At 41.4% G+C, this 11,242-nt stretch overlaps 2 protein-coding genes across 7 annotated transcripts in view; both read left to right on the top strand.

Moving 5' to 3' along the window:
• Positions 1 to 205: 205 nt before the first annotated feature.
• Positions 206 to 7,088, top strand: aktip (akt interacting protein). Of its 2 annotated transcripts, none has more exons than XM_068730883.1 (10): positions 206 to 349; positions 1,104 to 1,228; positions 2,408 to 2,616; positions 2,780 to 2,844; positions 3,015 to 3,115; positions 3,450 to 3,538; positions 4,005 to 4,103; positions 5,099 to 5,206; positions 5,293 to 5,353; positions 5,515 to 7,088. In XM_068730883.1, exons 2-10 carry the CDS (start codon positions 1,181 to 1,183, stop codon positions 5,620 to 5,622), a joined length of 888 nt encoding a protein of 295 aa, XP_068586984.1. In that variant the 5' UTR covers positions 206 to 349; positions 1,104 to 1,180; the 3' UTR covers positions 5,623 to 7,088. The 2 variants fall into 2 exon arrangements, with proteins under 2 accessions (XP_068586984.1, XP_068586983.1); XM_068730882.1 differs by having other exon boundaries at positions 2,405 to 2,616.
• An 899-nt stretch (positions 7,089 to 7,987) lies between these two features.
• chd9 (chromodomain helicase DNA binding protein 9) overlaps positions 7,988 to 11,242 on the top strand; it is a 66,678-nt gene continuing 63,423 nt past the window's right edge. For all 5 annotated transcript variants that reach the window (XM_068730545.1, XM_068730544.1, XM_068730542.1 and 2 more), the window contains exon 1: positions 7,988 to 8,073. The gene's annotated coding sequence lies outside the window, so the exon portion shown is untranslated. The remainder of the gene's footprint in view (positions 8,074 to 11,242) is intronic.

The raw sequence follows: 11,242 nt of genomic DNA, 5'->3' as shown, positions 1-11,242 counted from the left end.
AAAGACAAAATAGAGCAACTGCGCTTACGTTTTGATTGACAGCAAACCGTGGTTCCATCGGGTAGTTTTCCCCTGTCACGTGATGGAAGAACCAGCGAATCAAATATGAGACGTTTATTCTGTAGACCAATAAGAATCCGTAGCCGTGCACCGAAACGCCCCCTTACTATGTTAGATTGAACTCTGGTTTCTGTGTCTGTCAAATTATTTAGCTAGCCGATGTTAGCCAGTTAGCCGGTATGACACTTAAAGTAATGACGAGCAGCTGAGCAGTTTCAGCGAAAATTACGCCGGGACACACGTTAACATCTCTGTTAAAAGGGTCTTTTACAGCTCTCTGGCAAATACGGTGAGTTACATCACTACGCTTTTTTCTCGCAAGGGTTAAAATTTAAGGAATAACGTTAGTCAATTTGTTGGCAACGCTAAAGGTAGCATTGCAAGCTAATGCTATATATATATATATATTGTTAACCTCAAATGAGTTCAGGAAACGGGAGTGACAACGTCAGTGTGTGGATATTAACTCGTCGTAGGCTTTGTACGAGTATTTAGTTAGATTTTAAGCTGTAAATTGACGCTAAGTTAGTTAGTTTTACGTCAACCATCTAATGTAGGTGTATTGGGTTTGCTAACGTAACGTTAGCACTGTTATGGCGAATGATACGATAACTCGATATCCTGTCAGAAATGCCACGATATTAATAGCATATTTCATTGCAGTTTTAACACGGGTCTCTTGTGTTGCCACCCTACGACAACCGACATCAGTTAGCCAGCTACACAACCGACTTTTCAATCGTCGATGGTAGTAAAACTGCTAGCATACTTCATGAAACAGCCAAGTTAGCACAAAGCTAAGCTATCTCAAACAAGACTCACATCTTCACTGAGTCAACGTTATTCATATATATGATAGTTGTTGACCCTTCTCATATTTTACTCCATCAGCACTTATAAATATTGCTTTAGTGTTGGCTAGATGACATGAGATCAGTATGAAGTACTAGATTGTGTGTTTACAAGTTGTTTGTGTGCATTCGACCTGATCTACAACAGCAGTCACTTGTTTCAAGTGTCTTTTTTTTCTCCCCCCATCACAGTAGCGGATGGCCCGGACAGCACTTGTCGTGGGACCGACATAGAGAGAGGGACACCATTCTGAACCTCTGAATGAGTAATGAACTTAAACCCCTTCTGGAGCATGTCTGCCAATACGAGTCGAAAGGTGAAGTTAAACACATTGAACTATAATGTGTTACATCATGTTAATATGACGGGCTAGACATTGAACTTATTTTACATTTTTATAAACATGGTAGCTATGAAAGTATGCATCATACTTTCACTATCCAAATAAAACCCAGTTTATTTTATATTGATAAATATGTATTGATCATATGCTGACAATGTTGTTGTCCCCGAGAACACATCAACATGGACTACCGGAGCCAGGGGATCGAACCGCCAGTCCTCTGATGGAAGGACGACTCTGCTCTACCACTATATATATATCAGTGTCAACAACACTCTGCACATATGAAGATTTCTAGACAACAATCATTTGATATTTGAGAGAGCTGGTTCATTTTCAGTTTACTTTATTTAGTTAATAGTGTTTCTTTTGAGCAACCTTGTATTTGTTAGATGTCTTCGTCTGCGCCTGTTTCCCCTTGTATTTAATTGGCTGCTTTCTTCAAATCAAATATAAATGAGTGAAAACTGTATTTTGTTGACTAGAACCAGCTCTCTCTCAGATTACCAGGACGCATTACTTGCGTCAGTGGTTTAGTACAGTAAGCTAGTGCCAGACTGAAGGTACCTTTTTTTTTTTTTAGCATGCTGGTGAAACCCGGGTGAGGAATGGAGGAGGTGTGACGTGACTTCTTTTTTTTCCTGCCTAGTCAAAGGAACATTTCAAACATGACGTCTGACATGGTCACATCTCACTTCAATGAATGTAGAGGCTAAATCTGTTGCATCAGCACACTATTCACTGCAAACATTCCTGGCATACTGGTTGTAATCATCATCATCATCAGCGTTTTTTGTGGCTTCCTGATGCTGTTGGCTCGACGTGAACGGTGACACTGTACTGTAACTACTCGTATCATTCTGAACAGCATCAGTAAGAGACAGTGATAGCTCTACTTTGAAGTGCTTGCTCTCGTTTAGACATTGCTTCCTGATGAGCTGCAAACTAGACCAGATGGTCAGTGTGACCTGAGATGCTGGTCACAGCACATGGTTAACTGGTCCACTGCCTAATGGCTCAAACGATATCCTTCCCTAATCTGCCTCTAAAGATTTTCATTCTGCCTGCTTTTTCACATAGTGGGATTTTTTTATTTATTTTTTTACAGCTGATGTGTTAACATTTTATTATATTTCTCACACAAAACAGCAGAGACCTGACGGAGAGGAACAGAGTGGGCACGGTGAGCAGAGATCCAGCCCAGCCCGACTGCCCTTTGGCAAAAAGCAGCTTCCACCCATTCCTAAGAATGCAGCCCCCATTACCAAGCCTGCGTCAATGGGCACCCCAGCCCAGTCAGCCAATGGCACACACGCGTCATATGGTCCCTTTTACCTGGAGTACTCTCTGCTGGCTGAGTTGTAAGTATTGGACCACAGCACTTGCTTTTAGGACACATGGGCAAAGTCTGTATTAAATTGGGTTCAAAAGATCTCTTCAGTTTGATACCCAAGAAGAAAATAAATTCCATGCATGTTTCTCTTGCTTTTGTATTGATCTGACTTCTTGTCATGTGACCTGCAGCACACTAGTGATTAAGCAGAAACTCCCTGGAATTTATGTCCAGCCATCCTACAAGTCGGCACTAAGTAAGGACCTTCTTTTTGAAGTTCATGCCTTTTTTCATATTTCCACTAATAATATGTGGCTCATTTAAAACTAAGCGTTCTGTTTATTGACAGTGGTTGTTTCTGCATGATTGATGCCTGTGTTGATGGCAGTAAAGATTCTGAAATACCATGTGTCTCCCACTGTTTAGTGTGGTTTGGGGTCATATTCATCAGACATGGCTTGTACCAGGATGGAGTCTTCAAGTTCACGGTGTATATTCCAGATAACTATCCAGATGGAGAGTGTCCTGTAAGTGTATTGTACTTATTCTTTGTTGTTTACAAAAATATATATATTTTCTAGCAGGAAAGGGGTTATTTTGTGCATCCAATCATATAGTGTTTGTGTGAATGGTGATGATTTTTTTCAGGTCGGCAAAAGTTTAGAAAAACAAAACTTTTCATTTGTCATTTGGAAATGTATTCAGTCATACTAAAACTGTTAAACTAATAAAACTAGAGCTCTTGACGGTCATAACAAGTGACAGTTGACCAGTGATATTGGAAACAACGCTTCGTGTTCCAGAACATTCATTAATAATTGTCCATCCAATCCACCATCTGTTCCTCCTGCTTGGTTTCAGAAACTAGTCTTTGACATCCCAGTCTTCCATCCTCTTGTTGACCCTGTGTCTGGAGAGCTTGATGTCAGAAGAGCTTTCACCAAATGGAGGTATGCTCTCTGCTTTTACACATTTGCAATTAACTCCAGTTTTTTTTTTTTTTCTTCAAACATGAATATTTCAGTGAAAACTAAATTATTAGTTTTGTGTACTAAATGCCAACTCGCCACTTCCTCCCCGCTGAGCCAGTCCAGCTTGGTCAGTGCTTCTCTTAAATAGTTTACTCAGCTGGACATCGTCTGCAAAGTCTTCTATTTTTTTAATTTTTTTTTTTTTAAGTAGAACAAAATTGTAGAAACAAATTTAGGATGATGTTCAAATGGGTGTCAGAACAGATCTTGAAATATTCCCTTATTTCATATTTTAACACGAGGTTATGAATGTAACTACAATTCTATGATAGTAGGGTGTTTACTTTTATTGGAGCATATCTTTTCTCACATCAAAAAGGGTATCAAGTGATGTCATGCACCCATATTAATGATGATGTCAACTCCTTGTATTGTGTTCTTGTAGACGGAACCACAACCACATTTGGCAAGTCTTGATGTACGCACGTACAATCTTCTACAAGATCAACACCACGGAACCACTCAACCCAGAAGCGGCTGTGCTGTGAGTGTCCGAGCCTCCTTTCACTTGTTTTTATCCTAATGTAAGAAATTAACTTTTAAAAAGCAGCATGCTTAATCTCTAATGCCGCTTGATGTAGCCGAAGAATATTTAATATTTTTTAATATTTTCATGTTTTTCTGAAATGGCATTTTAAAAGCCATTTTACAATCGGAACACAAAAATGAATTAACAAGCCTTTAATGAACTGACCAGAAGTTATTTAACGGTTGACTAAAATAAAGCAGAATTGTATGCAATGAAGTTCTGACTAGAGAGCTTTATTGCATTATATTGCAAGTATTACATTGAAGCAAGTTGTTAATCACAACATGGAGCATAGCTATGAACTTGTTTTGCTTTCCTGCTTCCTCTCAAGACCTTTTGACTTGTCGTAGCCGGTTAAGAACAGGTGAATCAAATTGTATTGATGATGGCTCATCATGGCTAATCAAGTGTCCCCAGTGAGCCATGCCAACACCAGGACCTTCAAACTAGCTCACCTAAATGGGGTGCTGTCGTTGCTATTGTTCTAAACAAAACGTCTTCTGTGAAATAAACTAACATGCCAGTTTATTAGCTACACCTAGCTTAAATGAATGCAGTCTAATACAATAGATCATACCTCCATGAAGGTTATAATCATCAAACTGTTTTAGAGAAGTTGTGATTCAACTGTACAGCCCTGTACAGTGTGATGCTGTTGCATTGTAGTATATAGAGTTTTTTCTGTTATTTAGCCATTGATTAACCAGATATTTTGAATATTGTGTACAGGCATTTAGCATGACATTCTAAAAATATAATCTCTAATAACAAGGGATCTCCAGTCTTCATTTGTCTGCTGCAGCTTTGCACGTGTCGCTCTGTCTTTTCTTGGCAGTTCATATTGCAGAGCCACATGGCAACAAATATGTTTGGATTTGCTTTTGGCTTTAGTTATAACCCATGTGTCATAAAGCATTCCCTTTTTTTTTTTTTTTTTTCTTAAATTTCAGATATGAGAAGGATGTGCAGTTGTTCAAAAGCAAAGTGGTAGATAGTGTGAAATTATGCAACAGTCATCTTTTTGACCAGCCCAAGATGGATGATCCGTACGCAATAAGGTTGGTAAACAGTCTCCATTTTTAACATTCTGCAACAAGAAACTCACCCTGTAAAGCTCACGCTGTGGCTCTTATCCATTTGACAGTTTTTCTCCATGGAACCCAGCTGTTCACGAGGAAGCAAAAGAGCGGATGTTCACATACAAAGTAGGTTTAAAAAAAGATCTAGAGTGAACTGTCTCCGATTGTATATGAGCAAGACTTAAAACCCAAAGGTTTTGGGTTAAGCTACAGTATGAGCTACAAGTCTTTTGATTGGTTAGAGCTGTTCCAGTTGTGTAACTGCTAATTTGCCTTTGTTGCTCCAGAGACGGCCTGAGGACCCCCACAAGGGAACACAGGTGTCCGGGCTGTCTTGGGTGAAGCCTGGATCGACGCAGCCCTTCAGCAAAGACGACGGTCCTCCCCAGAGCTGAGCCTGCACCGTCCATGCAGCCGCCACTAGAGGGAGGCCCACACTGCGGCTACATCGGCTCGCCTCAGCTGGTCATGTGAACTGGATCCTTGAAACAGTCGGGAGAACGTCACATTAAATCTCCACATTATTGCTTGGCTTTAAAAGCTTTGTAGATATCTCCTCGAACAGCTTTAGAATAAGGAATCAAAGTTTTGTATTCTATGTAAAGCGACGATGACAAATGGATGTCCCAGCAACCTCATTTTAGGCTGTGATGCAATCAAAGAGCTTTGTCAATTAGATTTTCAGAACCGTGCACATCCTGGGGCTAGGTGATCCAACATACTGTCCCAAAAAGGAGCTGAAAAGTATGAGCGAAGCATTCATACGGTAAGTATAGTGGACTACATGATCTCTACCACTTATTGAAATTGGCTCAGGACTGTTTTATTTGTCAGACTTGGAATGTTGTAAGTCACAGATGTGTGAATGAAACCTCATGAGCACCCCCTCCCCCCCCCCTCATTTACCAATTCAATTGAAATGTTTTATATTTGTTTCCTATTTGATAATGATTTATTCTTAATCCCACTATAAACTAGTCTTACATAGTTCCTTTTTTAATATATATATATATATATATATATATATATATATATATATATATATATATATATATATATATATATATATATATATTAAAAAAGCAGAACGGGCAGAGTGGTTTTAAATGACGCTAAATATCTAAACTCATGCATTTTATTTTGTCTGGTTTTAAATGATTTTGAATGTTTTCTGTACCTTTTGGCTGTTGGTTATTAAAGGTCTGGGTTGTAAATAATGGATGCTGTGCTAAGCTTTGACTTTAAGACAACTGTGTGCGTTGATGCTTGGATTTTCTAAGTTGATTTCTTTGGTTTGCAAATGTTACTTAAGCTTCCTTTATAGATCATTTTTGTCAAAAGTTAGTCATTGCAGAATTCCCACATAAGTCTGAAGGAAAATCAGAAATGTATTTTGATAAGGTTTAGTTATCAACTAGTTTTGTCCAGTTACAAGAATACACCTTTTCCATTGCGCCAGATAAATGTTGTGTTTTATGTAATGTCTTCATCTATAAAGGGCTCTGGCTTAATTGTTAGTAATAATGCCCAGACACATTCAATATGCAAATATTGTAAAACTAAGGGTGTGGGATGAGAATGGTATTTTATAAATGTGTGGGAACCCCAGAAGGAAATGACTGTATCAGAATAGCAGATATGGTGCTGAAACCCATTGAATCTATTTATAGCTGCTGTGAAAGGCAAGGACGTGAACGTTTCGCTGTACTTCACACACTGACATTTGGGCTTTCGACCTTCAAACGTGTGAGTTTCAGTGTGTTCCATACGGACCCATTCTCCTGCTCCGGTTTGTGAAAGGCGTTAATGACATGAGGTTTAAATGCATTTCTTTGAAATCAATAAACTGATTTAAAAATTGTTTTTGTGTGTGTGTGTGTGTGTGTGTGTGTGTGTGTGTGTGTGTGTGTGTGTGTGTGTGTGTGTGTGTGTGTGTGTGTGTGTGTGTGTGTGTGTGTGTGTGTGTGTGTGTGTGTGTGTGTGTGTGTGTGTGTGTGTGTGTGTGTGTGTGTGTGTAGGCACGGCACATTAGTACTTGATCTACATGAGTGATGTTTTCACTTGTAAACATTTGTACAATAGGAGGGGTCACTAGCGTCACATGTTCCAGTTGGGCTACCTATGACAACTGCACAAAGTACTGTTGAATGATAGGCACGAGAGGATATTCTGTTCTACTTTATGAATATTGAATTGATCTTGCGAAATTATTGGAGTCACTGGCAAAACCAGGACATTTCTATGAAATTAAAAATGTCACGAATTCTAGTAAGTCAATATGGGCGCACTACTTATTGAGGACCAGTAGCCTACAAGTCCAATATTCCAGATTGGAGAAGACTTCGGGCAGTTTTTAGCCCAGTCAGCCACCAGAGGTCAACATGTACCCACAGTGGAGAGCAGCGCTCCCACCCATGTCATCTGTGCGGTGTGGAGAGACTCCGGTGCATGTGCGAAAGTGAAACCTCTCCGGATTGGCTCTGGCTTGTGCGCGGCCATCTTATGCACTCTGTCAACATGGGGACTTTACGCACGAAACCACGATTTAATCAACCGCTTGCCGGAGCCGATTGAGTGCGGCACCGCACCAAAAGCACTTGCGCCTCGCGAACCGCTTCTTAATTTTGCGCGGAAAGGTGCAATTGAGCCAAATTGTCGGCGCTCCAATCAGAGAGGAGCTTACTAATATGCAAATGCGGCGTTATCACGGTCACGTCAGCAGCAGCAGTAGAGCCGCTGCGCCGTGGTCGCCAGCAGGAGTACAACTAACAACACAGTCACAAGTTCGCCCGAAAAACACTCTTTGTACATCGACGTCTGGAGTTAAACTTTGGCGTTCGTTTCAGGTAAGGAATCACACTTCTTCGTGTGGTTTTTTGAGAGGTGTTTCGGACTCGAGAGGTTCCGTTTCATTCAGTGCGAGGAGCTGTCAAAATCGCGTACGGTCAGTGGGGCTTGCCTCAGCTGTCTGATGACACACCGCCTCGCTGAGTGGGTATCTTTCACCGGTGGAAATAAGAACATGACCAGTCAAACTTGTCCGTAGCAGTTTTTCCGCGAGTTTGCAGTTGAAATGGCGAAAGTCGTAGTACTTTTGTCACAGTTTTGCAGGCTAAAATGAAAAATGCGCGTGGCTTCAAAGTAGCGTTCTTGGTCGCGGTGGTCCTGAACTGACAGCGACCAGCCCGGGCTTAGTCAGCACCGCACTTAATTAAATGTGGACCCGGTAACTGTTAGCGGGGGGAAATAAGTCGACAGTTTTATTAGAAATTAAAACAAAAAAAGTCCGTCGAGGGGTAACACACTAGTTGTATTATCACGGACACCATCACTGTCGACCTCTTCATCCATCTCCGGCCTCCTCCCCCCAACCCCCTCCTCCTCCGCGTTGAAGCGTCACGACACCTTTTTGAATCCTGTGGTTTTCCTAAAGTGGAGGTTTTTTGGGAGCACGTGTGACCGACTCAACGGGCCGCGGCTACCCAATTTGAATCCAGAATCAAATGCCCCTCCACGTGAATTAAATTTTCGCTTCCACTTAGCGAGGCAATTTGTGCTTTTTTTTTTTACACATTGTCGCCTCGCCGGCTTATCAAACAAACCGCGTTCACGAGAGCTGGAGCCATTGCTAGCGGGCTGAAGATGAAGAGGATGCTGGGACTTCAGAGGTGAGCCCCGCTGTCTGTTCTAATGAGAACACGACTTCTTAACAAACTTAGCGAAGCTTCGGGAACAAACGCGACGAACGCGTCGCCGACAGTCAACTTACCGTTACAGGCTGCACGTTAAAACATTCAACGTGCTTTGGAATTATATGCGCTTTCGGTCGCAGCAACATTTGAACGTTGCGCTACTTTGTTTCCAAACGCATTGCTCTCTTCGGGTAATATCGCCTCACTTTTGATGTTTTTGCAACAAGTTGTTGTTTTGATGTTGTTTGACTGAGGTGCGCAGAAATGGCCAGATTCAATGGCGACCTCGAGGAAGTTATGTACACGGAGTTCTTGTTGATATTAGGCATGGGTTGCACGTGCCTGGATGGTGCTTACGACGTCATGATTATGAAGGAAACAGCTGGAAGGCGATTTAGGTTTAGGGGATTGGGTTTCTGTCTCGTGGCCAGATTGGGGGGGGGGGTGTTTTAAAGGTTAGCAGTGGCTCGGCTAGCAGGCTCAGGAACATGCTGCATGGTACATGAGAAAGATGATATGAAGTGTATACTTTACAACAGATTACTGATGTGAAGCCATCTTGAATGGACTGCTTAATTTGCCTCAGCTTTCAACTTGGTTTTCACTGTCTCTGACTTACTTTGAATGTCTCCAACAAGATGATAGGCTGTGTTGGAAATCATTTAAAATAAAACACTAATTAGTAACATTTTCAACACATGTTTTTTTTCTGTGTTCATTAAATAAAAGGACACAAGCACACTTCTACTTCCACTACATTGTCTTGTGTTTGGCACAGACTCATTGGTGTCACCCCAAATGATTAATGCACATCTTAAATAAGTATCATTATTGTCAGAAACCCAAGTACACAGAGAAAGAAAATCATTTTGATACATTAAAACCTCTTTTAGAGGGTGAGAGATGGTGTAATTATCACTTCTTTTTCATCTTAAACTGCTGCAATGTGGCAATTAAGCACATTTTCTTCATTCACTATTGTCTTTCTTCTCAGACAGTAATTTCACATGCCTCGTGTTTCACTTGATGTGAGACGATGAGTATGTTGTATATTAAGAGTTACGCATCCAAAGATGCTTTCAAAAATATCCAAGATGCTTAAAAAAAACGAACCACTGGGAATGTCTCATATCGGGACATCACATGATTACCCAAATGAACAGGATGGTAAACCACAGGAGTGCAATTAAAGTTGGAGGCACAACCCAAATGGACAGGAATGGCCTAGTGCTTCTGTGAACAGATTTTTATTGGGACTTGTTGACGGTGGTCGGTGTGGGGAAAGTGATGATACAAGTGTCTGGTGGTACGACAGCGAGCCGTGTGACATTACACCTCAACAAAATCACCTTTTAACAACATAGCCTAAATATTGAAAGATTGCCAATTAGACTCACATTTATGTTAGACCTCAGGCTTGTGGCTTCGGTTTGTCAAGAGAATTCTGACAATATTTGTGTTTTCAAATGATCACCAGGCAATATTGTCTGTTGCCTGGTGATGTGCTTTGGGATTTAAGAAAGTTTAGCCCCTTTTTATTTATGAATTTGCGATTGTGAGCACGATGTCCACCATTGCAGTGTAATGTATACTCATTACTCGCTTTCAGACTATGTCACATTTAGTGATTTATTTGACCTTTTGATTACACATGTCATGTGTGGTATTTGAGCCTGTCACAGTTGGTTATGTCATAGTTAACGCCCAGTGTATTTAACAGAATGGTATACTGAAAACCCCACTTTCCCATATGGTTAACCACTTCTCAGCCCGACTGTCATTGGACATACATGTTGGCTAATTAAACGATAAGTATCTCCACAAGTTAGACAGAGACACTGGAGAAATGGCCACGCTTGTTTGTGCTTTTTGTGTGCCTGCCCGTGTGCTCAGCATATAATGACTGACCTGGGTAGGCTTCCGTCATCTTCCGCTGTTCTGTGGTTGCAAAACACTGACTCGCTCACACACACACACTCACACGCTCTAAGCACCTCATCTGCCTCTGTCCCTAGCTGTTGAAATTCTATCAGCTGTTTGCACCTCCCACACATTCTGCAGTAGCAGGGCAGGCGGCTTCGTTGGTTGTGGTGTGTGTGTGTGTGTGTGTGTGTGTGTGTGTGTGTGTGTGTGTGTGTGTGTGTGTGTGTGTGTGTGTGTGTGTGTGTGTGTGTGTGTGTGTGTGTGTGTGTGTGTGTGTGTGTGAGAGAGAGGGATAGGGGAGGGGGTCCGTGAAGAGGCACCTGCCGGTGGCTGCAGCAGCTGCTTTGCTACACACATGAAAGGCGTTTTACCCCAGACCCCTTTGACCGAGCCATTACCT

The sequence above is a fragment of the Cebidichthys violaceus genome, unplaced genomic scaffold, assembly GCF_023349555.1.
Source record: "Cebidichthys violaceus isolate CVI_PGR_0920_01 unplaced genomic scaffold, fCebVio1.0.p SCAF_5, whole genome shotgun sequence".
NCBI lineage: Eukaryota > Metazoa > Chordata > Actinopteri > Perciformes > Stichaeidae > Cebidichthys > Cebidichthys violaceus.
The sequence above is the reverse complement of the archived record's forward strand: the minus strand, read 5'-3'. Positions and strand labels throughout refer to the sequence as shown.

Bases quoted from the DNA above. Each gene is read 5' to 3' on its own strand.
- aktip (XM_068730882.1), top strand. From the start codon at position 1,181: ATGAACTTAAACCCCTTCTGGAGCATGTCTGCCAATACGAGTCGAAAG. The intron at 2,617-2,779 runs GTAAGTATTGGA...TGTGACCTGCAG, and splicing joins TACTCTCTGCTGGCTGAGTT to CACACTAGTGATTAAGCAGA. The intron at 5,207-5,292 runs GTTGGTAAACAG...TCCATTTGACAG, and splicing joins GATGATCCGTACGCAATAAG to TTTTTCTCCATGGAACCCAG.